The following is a 27,378-nucleotide window of genomic DNA, read 5'->3' on the forward strand; positions in this document are numbered from 1 at the left end:
GTAAGAAGCAGGCCCTCTACGCCTCCTCACCACACCTTTGGTGTATTGTCTAGACATCCAAGATAGTCAGCCATCCACGTCTCCACAGACACGAGCATGACTCGTAATCAATCCTACCAGGTGTTAATTCCTGACAGGGCAGAACAGGAGAGACAAAATCCAGAAGCTGGGCCCTGAATAGCATGAACCCGCTTCCTCAGCTCTAGCATCTAGAGGGACAGGAGCTAGAAAGGGCTCATTTGTTGGCTCGTCTGTCTCAGGCACCTGGGCCTGTGGGTGGTTGGGATGAGCGTGTCCTCTGCCTCGCATGTGTCACTCCTTTCCATTAGAACAGTACTTTGCTTCCAATAAATTAGATGAAATACACAGTCATTTACCTCCATCAGAGTATGTTTTATGCATTTTTTAAAATACATGCATGTGCGCGCACACAGACACACACACACACACACACACACACACACACACATCTAAAGCAAAAGTCGTGTTAGGATCCAACCAAGGCATAGGTCTGACTCTCTCCATGCTGCAGCATCTCGTCAGCTTGGCATCAGTAGAATACAATAGAGGCATATTCTACTTGGTCTGGCGATGTCCTCCTGGGACGATCGAAAGGGGGCACGTTGGCATAGACAGCGAAGTCATCCTCTTTCCAGGGGGCCAGGTTGATCACATTGGAATATATGGCATCATCATGGCAGGAAAGCTCCTTCAGAGACAGGAACCCGGTTAGAGTCAGATGGCTGGGTACCAGCGACTTCCAGAGACAAAACCCGCTACTGCTCTCCCTACAGGACGGCAAGTGGAACGTTGGCTTCTTGCTGACCAGGCCCTGGATCCCCCTCAGTTTTCAAAAACATTACTTTTAGGGCTGTTCTCTGCCTCATCCCCAACACCCCACATATGGTGTCTATCTAGGAAAGAGCACGAAATCATGGCGGAGATGACTGGGAGCCCCTCTGGGTAGTACTTGACTCTTTCCTTACCGAGGATTTGTGGAGAAAGTTGTTCTGATGCCTCAGTTGTTTCTTAAATAGTCCTAGAAAAATTAATTAACTCAGAGTTAGCCTGAGTTGGGGCAGTAACCATCCTTACTTAGTTGATTGCTGGACTTAGGGTTAAACTTTGAAATTCAAAACCTATACATTCAATCCATTGGGCCTCTGAGACTGAGCTAAATGCCCAGGAAAAGGCAGTGGGAGTATTGGTACACTTTAGAATGTTGGTTATTATTTAGATAAGATTATTTGGCATCAATAGTTCTTTTAGTTGATGTATATAAACCACAAGTATATATGCAAATTGCTTGTATATGGCTTTCAGCATAAAGAATTTGTATCATAAATAAATCTTGTTGTTATATGCGGAGTCCCTGGCAACTCCAGAGAACGGACACTGAAGCTTACCCACTCTTTCCCCCATAAAGCCTCCTTATCTCTATCCCCAGTTTCTTCCCTTTCCCAGTTCCAGGGCCAACTTGTTCAACTCACTTTCATGCCTCCATTTCTTCAGGGTCATGGACAAGAGACCCACTAGGAGCAAGATGAGGGCCACGACACCAATGGAGCCAGAAATAGCTGTGGCTGCTGTACCTAAGCTGAGGAAAGCAAACAAGAGAAATGAAGACACTCCAGCTGCCCTGACTAGCACTGGTAACCATCCATAAAATTGCCCAGGGACCTCCCCACTTCTGCAGGAGCTCTCCCACCTCTAGGTTTCCATGTCCCCAATAGCCAACCATCTCTTGCCTCCATTTTGAGCCTCTCTCCTCTGCCCCAGTCTCCATGGCTATGGTACCACTCACACCAATCCCCATATTCAGACCAAGCAGGCCCCTTCTCCAAGATGCTCAATACTCCTCCATAGGTCCAGCCCTTGCCTCACCCACCTGCTGAGTTCTTCAGGTGTAGTCCCTGGCTTCAGGGTGGTGATGTTCTCTGAAGAAAGGGACAAAGAGGAAAAGAAAGGAGATTTGAGAGTAATTCTTACACACATGCTATAGACTAAATGTTTGTGTCCTGCCAAAATTCATATGTTAAAACCTAATCCCCAATTTGATGGTTTTAGGAGATGGGCCTTTGGGAGATATTAAGTCATGGGTGTGGAACTCTCAGGAGTGGGGTTAGTGCCCTTATGAAAGAGAGCCCAGAGAGCCACCTTGCCCCTTCCACCTGTGAGGACACAGTGAGAAGACAACTGTCTATGAACCAGGAAGTGGGCCCTCACCAGACACTGAATACTCCAGTGCCTTAATCTTGAACTTACCAGCATTCAGAACTATGAGAAATAAATTTCTGTTGTTTATAAGCCACCTAGTGTATAGTAACTTGTTATAGCGGCCTGAACTAAGACAACTAATGCAAATGAGCTCTACAGGATCTAAATGGTAATATTAGCTACCATTTATTTATTGGAGACTTAATATATGCCAGGCACATTTATTATCTCATTTAATCTTTATAAATAGACAATGAGATAGGAATAATTATTATTCCCATCTTACAGGAAAGAAACCAGCTCGAGATCATTGACCTAGTAAGAGGCAGAGTTTGGACTTGAACACACATCACTCTGACTTAAAATTGTACGTTTAGGTGACGTCATAGGAATGGCGGCAGTGGGGCGCACTTTTTGAGTTCTCCTCTGGATCTTATCATAAACTGAACATCTATAACCCATCAAAGGACTTTCTGCTCATCATGCAGAACAGCTAAGAGACTCGTGCAAGGATTACTTGAAGGTGGGCAAATTGGGTGAGCAGGGGAAGAGGGAAGGGAGCGGAGTGGAGATGCGGCCCGCACCTGCGGCAGTGGAAACGCAGCCAGCATCCGCAGCTGCAGAGACGCAGGGGATCCCAGGACAGAACAGAGGACACAAAAGCCAGGAGGTGGGCTCTTTCCCTGCATCCCACAGCTGATCTCTCCCGCCAAGGGGGCAGCATATCCAGCATTTGAGGCAATAATCTCAACTGAGACCTCCAGCTGGGCCCTAGGTCGGACAAAGGACACAAACTCCATACCTGGGTCCCTACCCCCACTCTCCCAATCCTACCCCCCACCCTTCCAGAGACTTAAACTGGCCCCTGAACTGAGGAGTCATGCCAGATTACAGAGGAGCCTTGGTGCTCAGGCTCTGGGAAGACCGGCGTGCAGCTCTGACCCAGGGAAGAGGCTGGGAAGAGTGTGATTTTTGCTGGGCTAGGAGAGAAGAGACTCCTCCACCCCCAGCCCCCACCTTTTCTGGCCTGTGGGAGGAGTGGGACACGGCTGGGCTGGGAGAGAGAAGATCCCTCCATTCCCAGCCCCCACCGTTTCTGGCCTGCCTAGGGCAGGGCAATTACAACTGCGGAGACACTCCCAGGGATCAGCAGTAAGCGGCAGATGCAGCTCTGGGCTTTCAGCAGCTCAGAAATCTCCCTCCCGCCACACACACACACACACACACACACACACACACACACACGGAACAAGTGCCCTAAGACTCAGGAGAACTCGGCACAGGGCTTGTTGTGTTACTCTCAGTGCGCATATGTGCAGGCAAGAGCAGAAACTGCACTGACTTTGTAGAAACTACCACTCAGACCCCTCAGCCCCACTCATCTAAATCTGTAGTCCCAACGTCACTCTGGGCACCAGGTGACCGGCTCTGCCTGCACAATACACAGAGGTCTCTTTGGCACAGCAGAGGACAACCTGGACATTACTTCGTGGGCTTAAGCCAAGACTGGAGCTGCTTTTTGTTTTGTTTTGTTTTGTTTTGTTTTGTCTTTATATCTTTGATATCTTTGCCTGTGTTGAGTGGTGGTTGTCGGTTGTTTTTACATGTGAAGATATTTGATTTTTTCTTTGTTGTTGTTGTGGTGGTGGTGCTTGGTGATTTGCTTTGTTCTGAAATTGCCCTACCAGGGCCCTGCTTAAGAGGCACAAGATTCAACATACCCAGAGGCCAACTCCAGACCAAAACAGAGTACTACCGGGTTTGACCTACAAGTGACACACCCAGAGGGAATTCTCTATAGGCACAAGAGCCCATAGAGGCCAAACCACATTTAAGTGGTCAACCCTCACGTAGCAGAACACCCTGCAGTGGGCAGAGCCAAGTCTCACAACTAGTCAGTCTAGGAGTGAACCCCACCTACTCACAAGTGAAAAGCAATTAAAGATCTTCTTTAACAGGACAATATACACAACACAAGAGTCACCTTTGGAGCACACGCAGAGGAGAAGAACAAAGTAGTACAAGTCAAATATAAAGGACACATACTACATAAGATAACCCAGCAAGAACTAAGAACTCTAGGGGATCTACCTAATACATCGAAGCAAACACACAGAGTCAGCCAGAATGGGGAAACAAAGAAACATGTCCCAAATAAAAGAACAGAAGAAACCTCCAGAAATGGAACCAAAAGAAACAGAGGTAACCAACCTATCAGAGACAGAGTTCAGAACACTGATGATAAGAATGTTTAAGGAGCTTAGAGACGACATAAAGAAGGATAGAGAAATGATAATGAACAACCAGTTAGAACTAAAGAACACAATTACTGAAATAAAGAACTCACTTGAAGGAATTAACAGCAGGTTAGATGAAGAGAGGATCGAATCAGCGACTTAGAAGACAAGTTAGCAGAGATCACCCAAACAGAACAACAGAAAGAAAAAAGAATAAAAAGCAAAACAATGAAGATGGTTTAAGAGACCTCTGGGAAAACATCAAGCGCAACAACATGCGCATCATAGGAATACCAGAAGGTGAAGACAGGAAGCAAGGGATTGAGAACATATTTGAAGTAATAATGTCTGAAAACTTCCCTAACCTGATGAAGGAAACCAACATACAAGCCCAGGAAGTGCAGAGAGTTCCAACCAGGATAAACCCAAACAGGTCCACACCAAGACACATTATAGTTAAAATGGCAAAGGTTAAAGACAAAGAGAGAATCCTAAAAGCAGCAAGAGAAAGACAGTGGGTTACATACAAGGGAACTCCCATAAGACTATCAAATGACTTTTCTACAGAAACATTGAAGGCCAGGAGGGAGTGGCAGGAGATACTCAAAGTGATGGAAAACAAAGGCCTACAACCTAGATTGCTTTATCCAGCAAGGCTATCATTTAAAGTTGATGGAGAGATAAAGAGCTTCCCAGAAAAGAATAAGCTAAAGGAATTTATTACCACCAAGCCAGCATTGCAAGAAATACTAAAAGGACTTCTGTAAATAGAAGAAAGATGAAAACAATCTAACTGCAAATTTAAAAATGGCAATAACTATGTACCTATCAATAATCACTTTAAATGTAAATGGATTAAATGCTCCAATCAAGAGACATAGGGTGGCTGAGTGGATAAGAAAGCAAGACCCTTGCATATGCTGTATACAAGAGACTCACCTCAGATCAAACGACACACACAGGCTGAAAGTGAAGGGTTGGAGTAAGATATTTCATGCAAATGGAAATGAGAAAAAAGCTGGAGTTGCAATACTTATATCTGACAAAATAGACTTTAAAATGAAGAACATATTAAAAGACAAAGATGGGCACTATATAATAATAAAGGGATTCATCCGACAAGAGGACATAACCCTAGTAAATATCTATGCACCCAACATAGGAGCACCTAAATATATAAAACAGATATTGACTGACATAAACACAGAGATCAACAGTAACACTATCACAGTAGGGGACTTCAACACACCTCTGACAACATGGGACAGGTCTTCCAGACAGAAAATCAATATGGAAACAACAGCCTTAAATGACACATTGGACCACTTGGATTTAATCGATGTTTTCAGAGCATTTCACCCCAAAGCTTCAGAATACACGTTCTTCTCAAGCATGCATGGAACATTTTCCAAGATAGACCATATGTTAGACCACAAAACAAGTCTTGATAAATTTAGGAAAATTGAAATAATACCAATTGTCTTCTCTGACCACAGTGCTATGAAATTAGAAATGAACTACAGGAAAAAAACTGGAAGACACACCAGTTCATGGAGGCTGAATAGCATGTTACTAAATAATGAATGCGTCAACCAGGAGATCAAGGAAGAAATCAAAAGGTATCTCGAGACAAACGAAAATGAACACACGACAATCCAAAATCTATGGGATGCTGCGAAAGCAGTCCTAAGAGGGAAATTCATAACATTGCAGGCCTACCTAAAGAAACAAGAAACATCACTAATCAACAGTTTATCTTCACACTTAAGGGATCTGGAAAAAGAACAACAAAATAAGACCAAAGGGAGTACAAGGAAGGAGATAATAAAGATCAGAGCAGAAATAAATGAAATAGAAACCAGAGAAACAATACAAAAGATCAATGAATCCAAGAATTGGTTCTTAGAGAAGATAAACAAAATTGAGAAACCTTTAGCCAGACTCATTAAAAGAGAGAGAGAGAGGACCCAAATTAATAAAATCAGAAATGAAAGAGAAGTGACAACAGAAACCGCAGAAATACAAAAAATTTTAAGAAATTACTATGAGCAACTATATGCCAACAAATTTGACAACCTGGAAGAAATGGACAATTTCCTAGATGCATACAACCTTCCAAGGCTAACTCAAGAAGAAACAGAAAACCTGAATAGACGGATTACCACCAGGGAAATTGAATCAGTAATCAACAATCTCCCAACAAACAAAAGCCCTGGACCAGATGGCTTTACAGGTGAATTTTACAAAACGTTCAAAAAAGAATTATCATCTATTTTCCTCAAGCTCTTCCAAAAAATCCAGGAGGGAAGGAGGGAAGACTCCCAAACACTTTTTACGAAGCCGCTATCACCCTGATCCCAAAATCAGACAAAGACACCACAAACAAAGGAAACTATAGGCCAATATCCCTAATAAACACAGATGCAAAATTCCTCAACAAAATTTTAGCAAACAGAATTCAGCAATACATTAAAAAGATATACACCATGATCAAGTGAGACTCATTCCTGGTAAGCAACGTTGGTTCAATATCCATAAATCAATTAACATGATACACCACATTAACAAAATGAAAAACAAAAATCACATGATCATAGCAATAGATGCAGAAAAAGCATTTGATAAAATCCAGCAGCCATTTATGATAAAAACCCTTAAGAAAGTGGGAATAGAGAGATCATATCTCAACATAATAAAGGCCATATATGATAAACCCACAGCTAACATCATACTCAATGGGGAAAAGCTAAAACCATTCCCCTTAAGATCAGGAACAAGGCAAGGTTGCCCACTTTCTCCACTTCTATTCAACATAGTGCTGGAAGTTCTAGCCACAGCAATCAGACAAGAAAAAGAAATAAAAGGCATCCAAATCGGTAAGGAGGAAGTAAAATTGTCATTATATGCAGATGACATGATACTATATAGAGAACCCTGAAGACTTCACCAAGAAACTATTAGAGCTGATAGATGAATTTAGTAAAGTAGCAGGATACAAAATTAATATTCAGAAATCAGTTGCATTTGTATATACCAATAATAAAACATCAGAAGGAGAAATTAAAAAAACAATCCCATTTATAATTGCTCCAAAGACTATAACATACCTGGGAATAAATTTAACCAAAGAAGTAAAAGATCTGTACTCAGAAAATTATAAGACACTGAAGAAAGAAATGAAAGAAGATACAAATAGATGGAAACACATACCATGTTCATGGATAGGAAAAATTAATATAGTTAAAATGTCCATGCTGCCTAAGGCAATATACATATTCAACGCAATTACTATCAGACTACCAATGACGTTTTTCACAGAAATAGAACGTATAATCCTAAAATGTATATGGGACCATAAAAGACCCCAATAGACTCAGCAATCTTGAGAAATAAGAACAAAGTGGGGGGTATAATGATACCTGACATCAAATTATACTACAAGTCTACAGTAATCAAAACAGCATGGTACTGGCATAAAAACAGACACATAGATCAATGGAACAGAATAGAGAGTCCAGAAATAAATCCATGCCTATGTGGCCATTTAATCTACGACAATGGAAGTAAGAATGTACGGTGGGGTAAAGACAGTCTATTCAATAAATGGTGCTGGGAAACCTGGACAGACACATGCAAAAAATTGAAGCTGGACCACCTCCTTACACCATATACAAAAATAAATAAAAAATGGCTTAAAGACTTAAATGTAAGATCTGAAACCATAAAATTCCTAGAAGAAAATATAGGAAGAAACTTCACAGACATTACCCGGAATAAGATTTTTACTGATATATCCCCTTGGGCAAAGGAAGTAAGAGAAAAAATAAACATGTGGGATTATATCAAACTAAAAAGTTTTTTCACAACAAAGGAAACCATCAATAAAACAAAAAGGGATCCTACTGAATGGGAAAAGATATTTGCCGATGATATATGTGATAAGGGGTTAATATCACAAATTTATTTAAAAAAAACTCACTCAACTCAACTCCAAAAAACAAACAACCCAATTAAAAAATGGACAGAGGACATGAAGAGACATTTTTCTAAAAAGGACATACAGATGGCAAATAGACATATGAAAAAATGCTCAAACTCACTAATCATTAGAGAAATGCAAATAAAAACCACAATGAGATACCACCTCACCCCAGTCAAAATGGTTGTCATCAATAAATCAACAAACAATTGCTGGCAAGGATTTGGAGAAAAGGGAACCTTGTGCACTGTTGGTGAGATTGCAGATTGGTGCAGCCACTATGGAAAACAGTATGGAGGTATCTCAAAAATCTGAAAATGGAACTACCTTATGATCCAGCAATTCCACACCTAGGTATCTATCTGGAGAAATCCAAAACTCTAATTCAAAAATCTTTATGCACTCCTATGTTTATTGCAGCACTATACACTATATCCAAGACATGGAAACAACCGAAATGCTCATCGGTAAGTAACTGAGTTAAGAAACTGTGGTACATTTATACAGTGGAGTATTATGCAGCCATAAAGAAGAAAGAAATCTTACCATTTGCAACAACATGGATGGACCAAGAGAACATTATGTTAAGTGAAATAAGTCAGAGTGAGAAAGACAAATACCATATGATCTCAGTTATATGTGGAATCTAAAGAAAAGAATAAGTAAATGAACTAATCAGAAACAGTTTTGGAGACATAGAGGAAAAACTGAGGGTTGCTAGATGGGAGAGGGGGTGGGGATAAGGGGGAAGGTGAGGGGATTAGAAAGCACAGTCAGTAACCACAAGATGGCCACGGGGTTACGAAAGTTAATTTGGGGAATGTAATCAATAATGTTGTAAAGATTTTGTAGGGTATCCAATGGACACTTGTCTCATTAGGGAGACCACCTCAGGGAAGATGTAGATGCCTGATCACTGCACTGTATACCTGAAGCTGAAGCTGAACAATAATGAATGTCAACTACAAGTTTGTGTATATATATATATATATATATATATATATATATATATATATATACATACATATATATGTCGATATATGTATGTGTATGTTTACAGGAAGCAGAGTACAGCATTAGGAATAGAGACAGTGGAAATGTAATGGCTCTGTGCAATGTCAGGGATAGTGGATGGGGGGAGGGGGTTCACACAGTGTAAGGGATATAAATGATAAATGTTTGAGTATTACTTTGTCTTGTGCCCCTGAAACTAATAAAACAAAAAAAAGAAAAGAAAACAGAAAGAAAAAAAATTGTATGTTTATGCACTTTGCTGTCTTCGTGTGATCATTTCATTCTTGAGTTCTGCCATTCGTACAAAGGGTTAAAGGTTACCATATATGACAGGATATCCAGGAAAGAGACAACCAAGATGATACAGGTGTTCAGTACCCTGGGAAGGGCATGTAAGAGGGTGGGAAAGGGTCAAGACATCAGTTAGTTGGGCTAGAACTCAGGGGAGGTGGCAGGTGTGAGAGCCTGCCCATGTTATGGGGGTGGGGTGGTCTTATTATTCATACTGTGAAAAAATTTCTCCTGTATCAAGGGATGGAGACCCGAAGGCCATCCCTTTTCAGCCACAGTCTGTCTCTGGATTTTCAGAGTTGGAAGAAATCTGAAAACATATTTAGCCAAACTCTTCTGCAGTACAGGTGAGAAAAATCAAGGTTAGCCATATGCCCCAGCTAAGGGCTGGATCCAGGATTTGAGTCCATGTTTGCAACTCCAACCCCAAGCTCTCTTTTCCTGTACTCAGGTCTCTTCCTATGTCTTCCCCCATGAAGTGGAACTGCATGATTCACCCCTCATAGGCAACACCTCCAAATATTGGGGAGCTGGCTACACAGACGCCCAAGTGCAGAGATTTCTGCCAAGGTTAGATGGAGGGAACATACAGGATCACTAGGGCAATCTAATATCCACTGATGATAAACAGCATCCAGGTGTGGGAGCATCAAGAATTACAGCCTCCTGGGACACTAAGGCCAGATGGAATTGTGTCAGAAACCTTAAACAGCTCACTTCCTCTCTACATTTTTTCCTGTCCCTCTTCTGCATAAGATGGCTGACCTTACCAAGTTTCTCTTTGACAGCTCCTGCCCACATTCTGGGCAAGGGGTAGGGCGGGAACTTGGAAACCAGATCTTCCCCATGCCTACAGCACTGACACCCGAGATGAGGTGCCAAGTACCAGGGCTTAACATGTGGTGGAGCAGGGTGGGGTGGGGTGAGATGTCACACGTGAGTCCAGAGCAAAGAGAGGAGAGTCTGTGGCCCACCTGGCAGAGGCGGGCTGGGGTGGGGCACACCTGTTTACAGAAAGGACAGACAGCATGAGAGTGTCCATCCAGGGTAAGAAAGACTAGGACATGTCCTGGGAAGGAAGGGTTGGTTGGGTATCAGGGGAACAAGCTGGAGGGTACTATCATGAGAGAGCCTGAGATTTAGAGTCCAGTGACATAGGTCTGAGGCACCTGCTAACCTGTAATCTTAGGACAGTTATTTAACCATTCTGAGACTTGCTTTCTTCATCCGTGAGATGAACCTAGCATGAATACCTGCGTCGTGGGGTTGTTTAAGACCTAAATGCTCAGACTGTTATTTAACAGTAAGTAATAGCTACCTTGCCTACTTTCAGTTGGTCTTACCTAAATAAAGCAATGGTGTGCGGGAGGCATTGCTGGCTCTGGAGTCCTGGAACCTACAGTTCGTCCAATTCATTTCGACAAGGGGTCCACTCAGGGAGTTCTTGTCCCAGGTACTGAGGTTTCTGGGACACGTGGTCCCCTTTAGCTGGAAGCAGACTTTCTCAGAGGTATTTAGCATCAACTGGCAGACACAGGACCCCAGGAAGCTGGCACCCCTCTTCTCTTCCATCTCTTTCATTCCTCCATGGGAACCTGTTAGATGGGGAGAATGTTAGAATCTCTCCACTGGAGGAGAAGGCCTCAAAAGGCATTGAGATAACATTCTTCTTAAGGAAGCATCTTCAGATAGGCCTTCCCCAAGCGCATGGTCCAAAGTCAGGCCCCCAGCCTCTCTGTAACATCACCCTCTGATCTATTAGTATTAGTATATGAATTTACCTTGATCATTTATTTGTTTACTTGATGATTGTCACTCTCATCACATGAATGTAAGCTCCACGAGAACAGACACTTTACCTGTTTTGGTCATCACTCTGTCCCCAGTGCCTAGAACAATACCTTACACAATGAATAGGTTCAATATGTATGTGCTGAATGAATGAATGAATGAATGAATGAATGAATCCTTTATAGCACCCTGACAGGGGCCACTCAACCTCTGCCAGAATCATGGCAAGCCTCCACCACAGATCTTTGAATCCCTTAGTCGATGGCAAATCTTTAACTTCTGAAGGAGTTGATTTGAAATAGCCAAAGTCACGGAACCAACCAAATTGTGTCATAAAGTAGGTGAGGCTTGAACGAGGTAATTAATGCCAAGTTTGGCAAAGGAGGAGCTGTGCCAACCAAACACCAAGATCAATGTTCTGGAAGAGCCTGGAGGAGGTGCCCTGCTGGATGTGTGTGGCCTGGGGCAGAATGTGGGGAGGGTTGGGATCCGCAAGCCTTCCCTCCTGCCTCAGGCTCCAGCCCCTGCTTCAGCCGAGGAGAGAAGCGTGTTTAAGACGGTATGAAAGAGGGTCTGTCATGCTCTGTCTCCTCACCCACCACCACATTCCCCCAAAGGCACCCCCAGGAGCAGTCGGGAAACCCCCTAACAAGATGAGTTGGAGCCAAGCGCTCAGGTGACGTGGATGAATCACTTAGCCGCCCTGGACTCAGTTTCCTTATTTGTGAAACGAGGCATGAGTGAGAAGAAGAATAAGGCGCAACTACAAAAATGACTAATTCTTTATACAAATGCTTCACATTGCCCCTTCTAGTGTCTCCTTTGTACATGTCACCTTATACATTGTACATTTCTCCTAATAATCATAATACCGCTCAAGGGATACTAAGAACTCTTTTTCGGAGGATAGCCTTTCTAAGTATTAGGAATTCTTTTTATTTTTAATTTTGGAAGGAGGACAGGACATCATTTTTTTTCAGTTTGGGGCTTCTAAAAGTTTTTGTTTTATTAAGTAACATCCATGTAGTTTAGAATTGAAAAGATACAAAAGGATAGTCCTTGCAAAACTGCTTTTCTACCCCTCACCTCAGGCTGCAAGTTCCCCTCCCTGGAGGTAGCAAGCGTTTCCAATTTATTGTATGCCTTATGTATATATGAGTAAACACAGCTTTTTTTTCCTACAGATGCTATACAGATTACTCTGCCTCTTGCTTTTTCACTTAATATATCCTGGAGTTAATTTATTATTAATATTTACAGAACTTTCTCATTCTTTTTTTCAGCTGCTGAGTGTTCAATTCTATGGATACCTACTGTTTATTTAATTTGTTTCCTAGTAATGGACATTTAGATTGTTTCCAATTTTTTGCTCTTCAAACAATGGTGCAATTATTCAATGTGTACGTTTTGCACATATGTGAAGGTGTGTAGAATTAGAGGAATAGTTATTAAAGTAGTTTTGCAATCCAAATTTCAAGAAGTTGATGTCACTTTTTAAAAATACAAAACGTAGTGTTACCCAATTGACTATCCATATTATTAACTATATTTCACACTAAATGGCTTTCGGCTGTTTCCAAAAATCAAAATGGTCCTCAAAGGACAAAGATCTGAGACCACTGAGGGTATTCAACAGAACTGCCAGGACCTCTGGAAGTTGTTCTCCTTCAGAATCCAAATGCCATCAGCATTAGCAGCACTAGAATCAGTGGAGTGTTTCCCTGGGTGACTGTGATAGGTGTGATGACCCTCAGTGACACGGATATTTCCAAGTATTTCAAACAAGACTTACTAAGTCCCAACCATACCCACTTAAAACCCAGGTTAAAAGGATGAACAGGGGATGGACTTGCCATCAAGAAACTGAAGGTCTAGGATGGCAGGCAGTTCTCAAAGTGTGGTCTGGGGACCCCTTGGGGGTTTCAGAGATCCTTTCAGAGGGTTGATGATGTCAAAACAATTTTCATAATAGTACTGAGATGCTGGTTGCCTGTTCCCCTCTCAGTCTTGCTCAAGTATACAGTGCAGTTTTCCAAAGATTACATGACATGTGATGTAGCAACAAACTGAATACAAAAGCAGATCTGAGAATCTAGCTTTCTTTTATCAAGCCAAATATTAACAATTGGCAAAAATGTAAAATGCCTGTCTTCTCACTATATTTTTTGTTTCAGAAAATGTTTATTTTTCATAAAAACATGTTAATGTGCAATGGTTCTAGTATTATTTTATTTCTAAATATTCTTAGTTTTAATTTCTAATATGGCAAATACAAATAACTATAACCTATATACGAGATGTGACAATTAAGTTCACAAATTCATCCTAGAGAAAGTGCTACATACCTCATTGCTGAATATCACTATGGTCACCTTTGAAGGACTCCCCTTGGGAAGCTATGCACCAATGCCAGCGCCTAGTCCAACCTTCAAAGCAATTTGGAACTCTTTGTCTGGAATGGCCATCAGAGCTGTTGTCGTATTACCCTTGATGTCCTGAATGTCATCAAAATGTCTTCCTTTCAATATTTCCTTTATCTTCCAGTAAAGAAAGAAGTCACTGGGGGCCAGATCAGGTGAGTAGGGAGGGTGTTCCAATACAGTTATGTGTTTACTGGCTAAAAACTCCCTCACAGACAGTGCTGTGTGAGCTGGTGCATTGTCGTGATGCAAGAGCCATGAATTGGTGGCGAAAAGTTCAGGTCGTCTAACTTTTTCACGCAGACTTTTCAGCACTTCCAAATATTAAACTTGGTTAACTGTTTGTTCAGTTGGTACAAATTCATAATGAATAAACCCTCTGATATCAAAAAAGTTTAGCAATATTGTTGCAACAAGTTTGCGAACTTATTTGTCAGACCTCATAAGCAAAAGCTCTTTGGGCTCCTTAATAATTTTTAAGAGTGTAAAGGGGTCCTGGGACCAAAAAGTTTGAGAACCACTGGTCTGAGGACTCATGGTGTTTCTTCACTAGAAGGAAGAAAAGGGGCATTTCACCAAGGGTGTGATCCATCAGGGGGTGTGAGCCAAAAGATGCAAGAGAAACACAAACAGCTGTTCTCACACAGCAATATACGTCAAGGAAGACAGATAATCTCTTGTCGGAGAGAGTCTCTCTGGGGCCTCCTGGCTGGCAACGTGGCAGCTGTTTAGACAGCTCTGCCAGAGGGGACAGAGCTCAGAGGACAGAGGGGAGAGCAAAGCTCTGAGGCCAGTGCAGCCTAAAGGAGGCAGAAGCCTGTGCCAGACCTCCGTCTCCCACTGTGGTTCCAGGAGTCACCCACCTGCCAAAAACACTTCCTCACTGGCTGCTGGTGCCTGAAATTTCAATGAAGTCCTTCATTCCCTTAGCCAAAGGCAAATTCAACCCCAAACAATGCCAAGTATCATTCAAGGTCACACAAATGTGTAAATAACCTTATGGTTGTTGAGCTAGATTAGGAGGTTGCACTTTAATAAAACAGGACAGTGTGTCTATGGCAAGTGTGGAGAGGTTGGGTGGAGGGGAATGGGCATAGGGAAGAAAGGAGACCCAAAAGTATTCAATAAATAGAGCAAAAGAGCCGTGCACAGACCCAGGATGGCAGAGTGCCACCAACAGAGAAGTTTGATCAAGCTAATTTTGGGCAGCCAAAAAAAAAAAAAAAATCCTCCAATCCAGCCAAAACGTGTGCTTAAGTGTGTGTGTGTGTGTGTGTGTGTGTGTGTGTGTGTGTGTGTGTGTGTGTGCGTGCGCGTGGTATGTACCCAGCAGGGTAAGGCAGGCTGCAGGGGTAGAGAAGATCTGGACATGGGCCTGGGCTCAGAGAGTGCTATCCCCTCACCCGCCCACCCCGGTCTATAAGGGAAGATATCCATTGACCTCAACAGCTGTAACAAAAAGCAGGTGTATGGTAAGTGCTAAAATGAGGTACAAACAAGGGGCTATCGGATTAGAGAGGAAGGACAAGTCATTTCTAACTTGGGTGATGAGGGAAGGCTGCCTGTAGGAAGTGGCACTTGTGCTGGTCCTAGACAATGGGAACAATTCCTATGGGCATGGCTGAGACTGAGATACCAGGGTGCTTTGAGACAAGGCACAGCAGTTGAAACATGTAGTCGCTTCCCCCTGAATGAACGTCTGAAATCATTGATAACAGAAGGAGCACTGGGCATCTAAAAATGAAGGAAAGCTTGATTGGTGGAAGGAAGACGGGACAGAACCTTGGGAAAACAGGGTGTAAGCAAGACAGTTAACAAACTAGACTTCAAGAGCCCTGTGTGGACTGAGACCATGTCTGATCTGACTCATCTTCCAAGCACGGGGGCAAATGCCTGGGACATAGCAGGCCCACAGTAAACGCTTGCTGAACAGATGAAAGGTTGGACAGTCTTTTTTTCCAGGCTGGCCACAGATGTGCTGCTGTAATCAAGCAGGGCCATCAGAAACAGAGGGGAGGATGATGTTCAAGCAAACTTCCTCCTAATTTCCTCTGAAGTAAATACTCTCACCATTTCTGGAACTTTAAATGTTTTTCTGATTGTTTTGCAAAATTTCATTTCTCAAAATAGAAACGCTGTGCCTCTTGAGGTTTATAACAGAGCCATTTATTGGTTGGGGGTTGCTTTAAAGATCACCTTATGTTTGCAGTTTGCACAGTGGCTTCTTTGCAAGCCTCAAATAATTGCCTTCACATTTGGCTTCCTAAGAAAATCAGAATGTCAGCCCTTTGGGCTCCCACAGAAGGTCACCAGTGAACATGTGAAATAGCAACCGTCCACAGGTGACTCAATAGGAACTCATCCAAATTCATCAGAACTACTGCCCTGTACCAGCCCTGTACATATACTTCACTTGATTTGCAAAATATAATACATTGGGTTTTTTTAAGAAAGCACATTTTATCAAGTGCGAAAAGAAAACCTCACGCACATCTCATAATTTTACTTACTACTCAGAACTGGGGACTTCTCCTGTGGCCGCCAGGTAGCAGCTGGAAGGATTAGGTGTACTTATCGCATTTGTAGATGAGGTAACTGAGAATTCTTAGGGAGTGGTGAGTGAATTGCCCAAGGTCACAGCAAATAGCATCACCAGCATCCAAATGCAGGTCTCACAATCCCTTAGCCTTTCCTCCATTTCCTGCACAGGTTGTTTCTATGTACATGGGAGCACTTTATTAACTGTAACGGCCACACAAATGTTTCAAGTAGCCCAGGACGATTGTTCCGGTTGTTTATTGCTCAAGGAAATAACCCGCATCTTATACTTCATTATTTTTTTAAATTTTAGCCACATTTTTATTTAACTACTAACTCCAAAGGTAGGTGAGTTATAGTCTCATTACAATAATTTTCTGGCAGACAAAAATAAAATATCTTACCTAACAAAATTTGTTTATTATGATAAATGGATAGAAGGATAGAAGACTTTTTCTAACAGTGTCGACATTTACTTGTTTCATAAATTGCAGCAGAATGAGTTTGATAAGGACCTTGCTGATTTAAAACGTCTACAATAATTAGTGCTTCCAAACAAGGAGGTTCTTTTCCATGTGTTGTTTTGATTTTTAGCTACTTTTTTTTTTGAAATCCTCTATTAATATTTGTGTATTGGCTAAATTTGAAATTTTGCATTATAATTCCGATTGTCTGCCTGAATGGCAGCTCAGAGTTCCTAATTTTAATCTACCAGATTTTCGTTGTGACATACACCACTTTTGTAGCAATTAATGTTTATCATTACATATCCACAAAGTAATTATTTTATATTCATACATTAGAGACTTCTATATAATGAACTGCTAATTAAAGCATAGCTATTGTTTATGGGTTGTTTATGGGAAATGTCTTCAGGACAAAAATGAACTGTAGTTAAATTTCACAGCTTGCTACATATTATTTTTTAAAGTTACAAATTCTAAAATTAAATACTAAGCTCATATATTATTTCTCCCAAGGTATTGGAAAGAAAAAAACATATCAAACCAAAACAGGAAATGAAAATATGACTACAGAAGAAATGAAATAAAACTATTTGAATTGTTGAATATGGGGAGAAAAAGATAGAATGCCAAAAAAATAAAAATAAAAGAGTTCAAAGCCATTGGTTTCAGTAAATGTGTCACAGAAATGTGAGTGGGATGTGAATTTACCTTTCAGTTCTATTTAGTTCCACCATGACTGATGGATTTCAAGAAAAATTAGGGGAAAAAATGCAAAGAATCCAAACACAAAGCCATATAATTTAAACATGAGACAAGGGCAAACTCTTGGTGAAAATTGTCCACCTCGAATAAGAAATGTTTACTTTACAAAAGATAATACAGGTTCGATGTTTTTGGATATATAACAGACAAAGATTTTTCCAAATTGTGTAGGGAAAAATAACTATATTCTGGTTACATTATTATACTTCAAAGGATTCTACATTTTGCCAGCTCTTTGGGAATGAAAAATCAACTGGAAAATAAAAAAAGAATACAAAGATTGGGAGCATTTAGCACCCTTTTTGTTGTAAACATGACGAATTTGAAATAAACGTCAATAGTCGTACTATGTGTGCAAATTTCAAATTGGATTTGAAATATATTTAATTATTAATGCTGCAAACAGATTCTATATGATGAGGAAAATATTGGCATGCTCTTGTCAAACACATAATAAACACAATTCTATTTTTAGCAAGACATTATCTAGCATTCAGAGGATCATCCAAGATGTATGAGCATTATAAGAATTTTCTTCATTTGCAGATATCATAGATTAATAATACCATTATAGGAGAACATATATCCAGGATACAAACACCAAATAACATTATACATTATTTAGTAGATGCAAAAAAAATCAAATAATTAAAATATAGAAAATTTGTTGACTGAAATCATTTTGAACATTGTAAGAAATGCTAAATATTACACAGTAAATAATCAAGGCACATCTCCTGATGTAAGGCATATGGAAGTTATGTTTATATATGTAAATTTTCAAAATGCAAGTATGCCTATGTGAAAACATTAAAAATATTTTTTTCAAAAGTAAATGACACAGCTGGAGAAGGACGATACAGATTTTTAGTAGAGCACCAACAAAAAAACATTGAACCCAGGTCATAATAATTTGAGGGGGCAGGGATATGACAATAATAAAAAAATTTTAGGGTAAACTTAATGGATTTCAACATAAGATCCCCCAAAAGATTCTAAGGCTGCCCATTCTTTAAACCTAGTAGTAAATAATATAGCAAAAAGTTCTTTAGAAATCACCAAATTCTGTTATATCATCCAAGAACTGTTTGACTTCAGTAAAATGCTAGAGAATATTGAAAACAGAATTACTCATAAATATAAATTTGAGACTACTCAAATTTGGAAAAGTCAATTTGAAACCATTGTGACATGAAAAACTCAATTAGAGGCAATATGAAACATTCTTTTAGAAATCGTCGATAATAGTAAAGATAGAGATTCTAGAACACAAGCCAAAGCTATCCTTTTAAAATATATATTTTAAAATATATTTGCTCAGCACCAATTTGGCATAAAATTTATGACAACATATGACACATTTTTGACAACACAAATATCAAAATAAGCAAATATCAAAAGCTAATGTACATAATGTCTTTGAAAACACCACTGGATTTAAGAAACTTGGGGAGAAAAATCAAGTTTTAACACAGTTCATAAAACAAAGTTCATGAAATACGTATTATTGATGCTAAACAAACTTTAGTCTCTTGACATTGATCCCAACTTCTCCAAAATAGAAAGCACTAGAAACTCATTTTAATTGTGAATCCCATGACTAGCCCTTTTATAATCCAAAGGTCTATATCAGAATCACATTTTTTTTCTGTATTGGAAACAGCAATATCTCTTTTAAGAAAAGGTTTATAATACTCAAAGAATCTCGTGGCTTTTTAAATATTCCAGATGACACATATAATTTGAAAATTTATGATAAACATGAACTTTTACAATCATTAAAAATATATGACTGAAATTGAAGAACATGGTAGAAAATGTGATGTATGAGGATCTAAAATCTTGAAGCAGCTTTCTCAAATGTAGTTGACTCACATAAAGTGCCTCAATATATTTGCAGCAATAATATATTGGACACATTTTACTAAAACCATTGCAGGTCTCAGAATATATCAACCTTAACAGTGTCAGCCACCAGTGGAAAGTGTAGTTTCTGACATTTAAAATTAATTTTAAAAAACACTTAATATTCACAAAGTCACAGAAAAGTCTTTCAAATCTAGTAACCATTTATTTCTATAGAAAATAAGATATTGGAAGAAGCAAGCATTGAAAGTATCACACAAAGTTTTGTGTTCATGAAAATTATTTTGCGACTGAAACTATCTTATGACAAATTGCTATATCCCAGAGATTTTGCATTCCTAATGATTGCGACAAAAACACTAACTTTATACTATTTTGTATTCAATAATTTTATGTATATAATTTATATAGAATCAATTTACGTTTTTGCTTTGTTATTATTGAGAAGTACATAATCTACTAACTTGAAAAGCTTTTACTTGAGGACCTACAAAAGTGCCATAGAAACCAGTAGTGACTGAATCTTCTAGTGATTTGTGAAAAGGGACTGGGGTAGAGGGCAGCCAACGAAGCATCTGCTTCTCTCCTAGAAGCATGTTGCCTCACATATATTATTATTGTGCATGAATCTGCCTGACAGCAGCCAGTGTGTCCCAGCCATGCTCAGGATATTGTCCAAAGGCCTTACACAGGCATAAAAAGCTTACCACCTGGGCCCTGCCCACTTTTCCAGCCTCATCTCAGCAGTTCCTCTATACTTAATGCTATCACCAAATTAAATTTCTTCAAGTTCCCTCAAATCTGGGCTCATTCTTGTCTATGTACAGGCCTCAGGACACCTTTCCCTGCCTCTTACTCTTCCACTGGAACTAAGCCAAGATGTTCCCTCGTTCAGGAAATTGTCCTTCTTCGACCCCTACTTTTCAAGGGTACTAGGCTGCGTGGTGCTCCCACATAACACATTTGACCATAGCACTTGTCACACACTGCTGTCATCTTCTGTAAACTTGTCTGACTTTCCCACTGGACTGCAGCCCCTCCAGAGAGGAGCCATGTCTCATCAATCATTACACACTGCTATAAACCCAATCTCAGGCATCGAACTGTTGCTCAAGAAATGCTTAGACAAAGACACATGCAAATGGTCAGATGCATACATCTATAAAATGAGTTCCATCTCACTAATAATTAATAGAAATTAATAGAAATTAAATTAAAACAATTTAAAACCATTTTTTAAAATAAATGTGACTACATCAAACTAAAAAGTTCTGCACAGCAAAGGAAACCATCAATGAAACAAAAAGACAACCAACCGAATGGGAGAAGACAATTTGCAAATGATATTTCTGATAATGGCTTAACATCCAAAAAATATATAAAGAACTCATACAACTCAACAATGAAAACACAAACAACCCAATTAAAAAATGGGCAGAGGGTCTGAATAGACATTTTCCTAAGGAACTGTTACATGAAAAGATGTTCAAAATTACTAATTATTAGGGAAATGCAATTCAAAACCACATTGAGATATCACCTGACACCTGTTAGAATGGCTGCTATAAAAAAGATAACAAATAACAAGTACTGGTGAGGAAATGGAGAAAAGGGAACCCTCATGCACTGTTGGTGGAATTGTAAGTTGGTACAGCCATTATGGAAAACAGTATGGAGTTTCCTCAAAAAACTAAGAACAGAACTAGCATATGATCAAGCAGTTCCTCTACTGGAGAATATGAATATTTACCTGAAGAATATGAATACACTAATTCAAAAAGATATACGAGTATGTACCCCTGTGTTTGTTACAGCATTACTTACAATAGCCACGATATGGAAACAACCTAAGTATCCATCAGCGGATGAATGAATAAAGAAGATGAGGTATATATATGAACAATGGAATATTACTCAGTAATAAAAAAAGATGAAAACATTGCCATTTTCGACAACATGAATGGATCTTGAGGGTGTTACACTAAGTGAAATAAGTCAGATGGAAAAGGACAAAAACCATATGATTTCACTCATATGTGGAATATAAAACAAAACAGTAACAAACCAACAAACAAAACAAAACTCATAGATACAGACAACAAAATGGTGGTTACCAGAAGGAATGGGGTGTGTGGGGAAGGTGAAGAGGGTAAAAAGTGTCAAATACATGGTAACGAATGGAAACTAGGCTTTTGGAGGTGAGCACGCAATAGAGTACACAAATATAGAATTATAAAGTCATACACATGAAATTTATATAGTGTTATTAACCAATGTTACCTCAATTTAAATATACATATTAAATAAACAAACAAATAAATAAATAAATAATGAAACCATTTTTTAACAAAGAAAGAATGAAAATATTCAGCCCCGGCAAGTGCTCTGGGGATGGATACTCTCTGCCACAACCTCTGTGAAGGACAATTTGGTGATGTGTATCAAAAAGCCCTGAAAATGTCCATCCTTCTTTGACTCAGCAACTCCACTTGGAGGAATTTATCCCAAGGAAATAGCCAAGGACGTGTGTGTAAAGATTCGGTTGTAAGACGAGTCCCTGACAAGACCTTTAAAACAGGCAGTTGAGAAACATCCTTAACACCGAGTAGTGGTGGGTTTTTGCATCAATGGTGGGACATCCACAATGTGGAATGCAATTTACCCATTAAAGTGATCTTGGGAAACCAATATATTGACAGGGATAAATGTTCACACCATATTGCCAAGTCAATAAAAGACAGGTAGCACAAAAGAATGTCAAATATACGCCATTAAAATAGATACATTGTGTGTACATGTGTGTGCTGTGAGTTCTTTCTTCCCCCACTTAGCAATAGAATATGGCCATCTTTCCATGTCCACATTAAGGAAAGGCAAATACCCAAAATATTAATAATAATTATCCCTGAGTGGTGACATTCCTCATATAAAGTAAATTTTTATATTCTTCTTTCTTGTCTGTGTTACCTAATTTTTCTGCATTGAGCATACATCGTGTTGAAAGAGGAGAAGAGAGAAAAGATAGAAGAGAGCAGGGTGGAGAGAGAGCTGGCCTCCCCTGGGGCGGCAGGCCCTCACAAGGTTGGTGATGAAAGGGGAAAGGCAATATTCAAAGACGAGAACTGGATTTAGGAGAGCAGCCAGAGGGAGGGGACGGGGTTGAGAACTCAAAGAGTTCTGGTACTGACATAACAGAAGCTTTGGAAAGTGAGGATTGTTTCTAAAAAAAAGTGTTCAGAGGCAGTGGAATTGTCAAAAGGCAGCCTGCGCATAATGGAAGCTGCTTATGAACCCAGGGCCTGGAGAAGAAAAAAAAAAGCTTTACCACCCCTAGTTTCCCTTCTATTTACAGGGCATCTCTTTCTTGCATCTAACAAAGCTCGTAATTTATCTTGCCACTCTGACCTCTTTCCAGTAACATTTGCTACTTTTAATGTAGGTCAGTGAAGCCGCTTTGCAATGAACCTGTTTTTCTGCCATGAGTCTATTTTGATATGTGATGAGCAAGAGTTAGACCGTCTCCACTTTCCTGGGATTCTATTTCAAAGCACATTTCAGTAAATGTCACCTTCACTTAGTGCATCCAGCACCTGAGTCTCATTAGCATCACTTTATATTCAGCTCATTTTTAAATTCAATGCCCTGTGCAGAGCAGATATTAAATAAATATATGTTGTAAAGTAAGAGGCTGCTATAAAGAAAGAGAGCCCGTGAAAGCAGAGCATCTTTGGTGGCTCAGGAAGAGTCTGCTGCCTGGAGGAAGGACTCCAGGTTCCCATATCCTCCCGCCCTCCACCCTCCAGGTTCCTCCATCACGCACTGGACATTCCAGCCAGCATTCCTTGGTCTTTTTATATCTTCTTTTTGAGCCACTCATAGGAAGCACTTGCTGGATCACCCAGATGTTGGCATCCAGCATCCAATCATGCCGTCTGACACCTTCTGCGAAGGCCCTGCAGCCCCCCTCACAGGGGCTGTCCTCTCCCCATCCTCCCTTCTCCACTCCCTCCCTCGTCTTCATTCCCTGCCCTGGCTGGCACACCCCAGGGCAGCACTGCCAAGCCAGCTCCATCAGGAGCCTGAGATCCAAACAGGCAAGCGCTTTGGCCTTAGGAAGGGACATTTGGCTTTGTCTCCCATCGTTCTGTTGACCATTGAGTAGGCATGTGTGTGTCCCACTATTTTTCTCTAAGCTTCATGGTAGGCAAAGCCCTTCCAGATGCTTTAGGGCCAACAAAAATGGCAAGTCAGCAGAGAGCTGGCTCCTCCCACATCCTGTTTATTCTGCATTTATTGAGTGCCAACTGTGTACTCCCTGCTTTGAAAGGCTCTTGACCAGTTAAAAGCACATATAAATGTGCCTCAGCAGTTTCTGAAAGTGCCACTCTGTTCCCTGAGGTAATGATATGTCCTTATAGCCTTGTTCAGATTCAGGTCATTTTTGCCTTTGTTTTTTCAGATATAGCCCCCATTTCTGAAGGTCATGGTCTTTTGGGGTATGGAAAGCTTTAGCAAAGAGAAAAACACCTTTATCTTGTTTTTCCTGTCAAAGCTGCTGCCAGGAATGTTAGGTTACCCTCCCATGGTTTTTTCATGGATTTTCACAGAAAAAAAATTAATTTGAAGGTAACATATATGTCTTGACAATCTCCATTGTCAACAAGTCAAAAGATCTTTAAGAGTTTGTTTGTTTTTTATTTGTTTTCCAGAAATACCTTAATAGGACTTTTGTTCATATAAAATGTTTCCCTCCTTTGACTTACAGCTACACAGTTAGGCAAGGGTCCTGACTAGTTGGTACGCATTGAACAATAGCCTGGCACTCACTGCTAATAAGCACACTTAAGAAAGAAGTAGGTTTTCAAATCCTTACTTACAGTTCTTTCTGTCTCTTTTCCCCACCCCAGCTTGAACCCCAGAACCAAGGTTCAAAGGGATTTAGAGAAAGGATGTATTATTCCCTGACCCATTGTTTTTAACATCAAGCCCTCAAAGACTAGCAGTGAATTAATTTAAGGCTCTGCCAAATTGGGCAGATAAAAATCATTATTCACCCTGAAATTCATTTAGAACTAACTATACTGCAGGACACTTAAATTTACCGCGCAGAGATTGAGAACAAGAAATGACAAATCATTTGGAAAATTAATCTTTATAGGCCTTAGCAGCAAGCAGTGGGCATTGAATGAAGAGGTTTGAGTAAGGCCTGAGCTGAGAGGAGGGTTGCTTAGGGAGCTTAACTGCGCATAGATTATCAGAGCTGCAGCTGGAAGAGCCCCCAGGCTGCACTTTACGTCTCTTTACATTCAGCTTTGAAAAGGGGAGAGGCCGTCAGGGTCCTAAAGAGAGCTCTCCTCAGGGCATCCCAGCTTTGATGCCGCTCTTATAAAACAACTTTTCAGGGAGGATTAATAAGTAGGTTTATGAAAAAACTTGGCATTCCTCTCCGATCTGCTAAACAGATAAAGTGGATTTCTAGTCATTGGAGCAAAGATACCAAAAATCCCCAAGACAGACACCCTACGAAGCCAGGCTGGAAAACGCCCACCCTTTGTGGGGTCATCAAAAGCCTCCTAATCCTTGAAAATGAATTTGAGATTTCCTGCCCACCCACAAAACATGGGCTCCCTTGTCTGGAATTTAGTTTTCAGCACATTCAACAGAAATTTGGACATGAGGAAACAGGTTCTCAGAGTATTAAAAAAGAAAAATCCTATTTGGAAAAAAAGTCCTCTAATTCCAGGTGTAGCTGCTTAGGGATTAAGCAACAAGGGCAGCCTCATTCCGTTTCCCCAGCCAGCAGACTTAGGGTCACACATTGTAAAGATCCTCTGTTTTTCAGGGGAGAAAGCTGCTTGTCCTGGACCACTTAGTGAGTTGGGGGCCACCCAGTACTAGAAAGCACAGAGGTGTTCTGACACCCAGCCCCGGACCCGTTCCTTACACAATCTAGAAAATGTGATAAAGAATAAATCATCCTGGGTCTCCTTAAGGAGCCCCTTCCGTGTGCAGACGTAATAGGACCTACAAATAAGTGGGGGACCCCTGCAGTTTCATTTCACATGATGCAAACATGTAGCCACGAGCCACTGGTGTGGGGAAAACTTGCTGCTTAGCCAGGCACACCAGGGGTCACGTTCTGCCCCTGAGCCTCTTCATAGGAGGCTGATCTTGGGCAAGTTATCGGTTCTCTGAGCCTCAGTTTCTTTATCTGAAAAAGTAAATAGTACCCAATTTAAAGGACATAACATTTATGAAGCTGGTGGCCCTGGTGCTTAGGTAAAGTTGGTCCCCCTCCTGCTGGCTGCCACCTGAATTCCTTTATCCTAGAACAAAGGATGTGATTGTACATTACGTGGCATGAGCAACAACTTTGCTAAAGGTGTAATCAGTGATTCAACAAATATAAAATACACAAGGGATCCTACTCTGGCCATTAAAAGATCCTGATGGCTCCAGATGCCCTGGGAGAAGGGTGTCTCTAGTCTGACCAGAGAGCTGAGGAAAGAGAGAAAGAGTAGGAGAATGGAGGCCAGGGCAGTGTATACAATAGACCACGTATGTCCAATAGAAATATAATGCAAGCCACATGTGTCACTTAAAATGTTCCAGGAGCAACATTTTAAAAAGAAACAGGTGACATTAATCTTAATACATTTTATTTAACCCAATATATCCAAAATATATTTGGATTATTTCAACTTGTACTGATATAAAAACTATCAATGAGCTACTTTTCATTCTTTTTTCCTACTAAGCCTTTGAAATCACGATGAAGTTTTCACCCGTAGCATATCTCAATTCAAACTAGCTGCATTTCAGGTGTGCATTGTATTGGGCCATGCAGGTATAGACAAATCCCCACGTGCCAACCACTGTGCTGGGTTTGGGGAGGCCAAAGAGTCTAGACTAGAGTATGGATCATGCTCTCAAGGTGCTCACTGTCTAGTTTGGGATCTAGGACAGATGGGGGAAATCTTAGCCAACAATATACATTTGCCTGTAGGTTCCCAAATGGTTTAGCATGAAGCACTAAACCTACAGCTCCCTCCTTTTCCCATAAGCCTTAGACATACCCCAACCACAAGGACAATATGCCTTCTCGTTGTCCACATAAACTGTTGTCAGGTTGTGCCTGTAATTTGGGGGTGGGCTATACAGCACTCTAGGGAACAGTTTAAGGGAAGGGGGGTGCCTTGTTCTCCCATCCTTTCAGGCAGCACAGCACCCACTGTATGCTGGGGGAACCCATATTCCAGACCAGTAGGGAAGAAACTGAAAGTGAACTCTCAGCCCTAACAGAACCGGTTACCTGTCTCCTGGGCGAGCAGCAGCCGTGAGAGGAGCCATCCACGCAGAAGAAGCAGCTGCTCTCACTGCAGGCGGCACTCCGCCCTACCCCGTCCTCTTTCCCGTGCCCCTCCCTTGAGAGCCTCTGCATTTCCTCCACTGCCTGGCTGGGCTCAGAAGGAGACTCACATCAACCCCTAAATGAAAAGCCAATGGTTGATGCTGCTTGCAGAGCAATCTTCATACTGTGTAGGCGTGGGCCTCAGCAAAACCACAAACTGAGATTTGCTTTAGATTCCCTGGCATTTTTTGGAAACTCTCCCTTTCTGCAACGCACCCCTGTGCCCAGCCTAAGGTCCTTCCTTAGCTGTTCCTGCTGACAAACGAATTCGTACTAAGGCGTTAATGATCCAGTGGGTCATCTTTCCCAGGGGTAGTTGCAATTTTAAAGACAAAATAAAATCAAATAATGGCTAAAATTTATGGAGTGCTGACTAGGTGCTAGG

General features: G+C 40.8%; 1 protein-coding gene across 1 annotated transcript; it reads right to left on the reverse strand.

Annotated features, from left to right (window-relative positions):
- Positions 1-455: 455 nt before the first annotated feature.
- Positions 456-27,054, reverse strand: LOC109458640 (uncharacterized). The gene is made up of 6 exons (XM_019752454.2): positions 26,895-27,054; positions 11,082-11,333; positions 1,889-1,937; positions 1,491-1,597; positions 987-1,039; positions 456-709 (listed from the first exon to the last, which is right to left on the reverse strand). The coding sequence occupies exons 2-6, from the start codon at positions 11,317-11,319 to the stop codon at positions 551-553; spliced, it is 606 nt and encodes a 201-aa protein (XP_019608013.2). The 5' UTR covers positions 11,320-11,333; positions 26,895-27,054; the 3' UTR covers positions 456-550.
- Positions 27,055-27,378: the final 324 nt, after the last annotated feature.

Source organism: Rhinolophus sinicus, linkage group LG17, assembly GCF_036562045.2.
Source record: "Rhinolophus sinicus isolate RSC01 linkage group LG17, ASM3656204v1, whole genome shotgun sequence".
Classification (NCBI taxonomy): Eukaryota; Metazoa; Chordata; class Mammalia; order Chiroptera; family Rhinolophidae; genus Rhinolophus; species Rhinolophus sinicus.

Excerpts from the sequence above, each read along its gene's own strand:
- LOC109458640 (XM_019752454.2), bottom strand. The coding sequence starts at position 11,319 with ATGAAAGAGATGGAAGAGAAGAGGGGTGCCAGCTTCCTGGGGTCCTGT. Across the intron at positions 1,938-11,081 it reads CACACCATTGCTTTATTTAG|AGAACATCACCACCCTGAAG; the intron begins GTAAGACCAACT and ends CCCTTTCTTCAG. Across the intron at positions 710-986 it reads ACTTTCTCCACAAATCCTCG|GAGCTTTCCTGCCATGATGA; the intron begins GTAAGGAAAGAG and ends CTGTCTCTGAAG.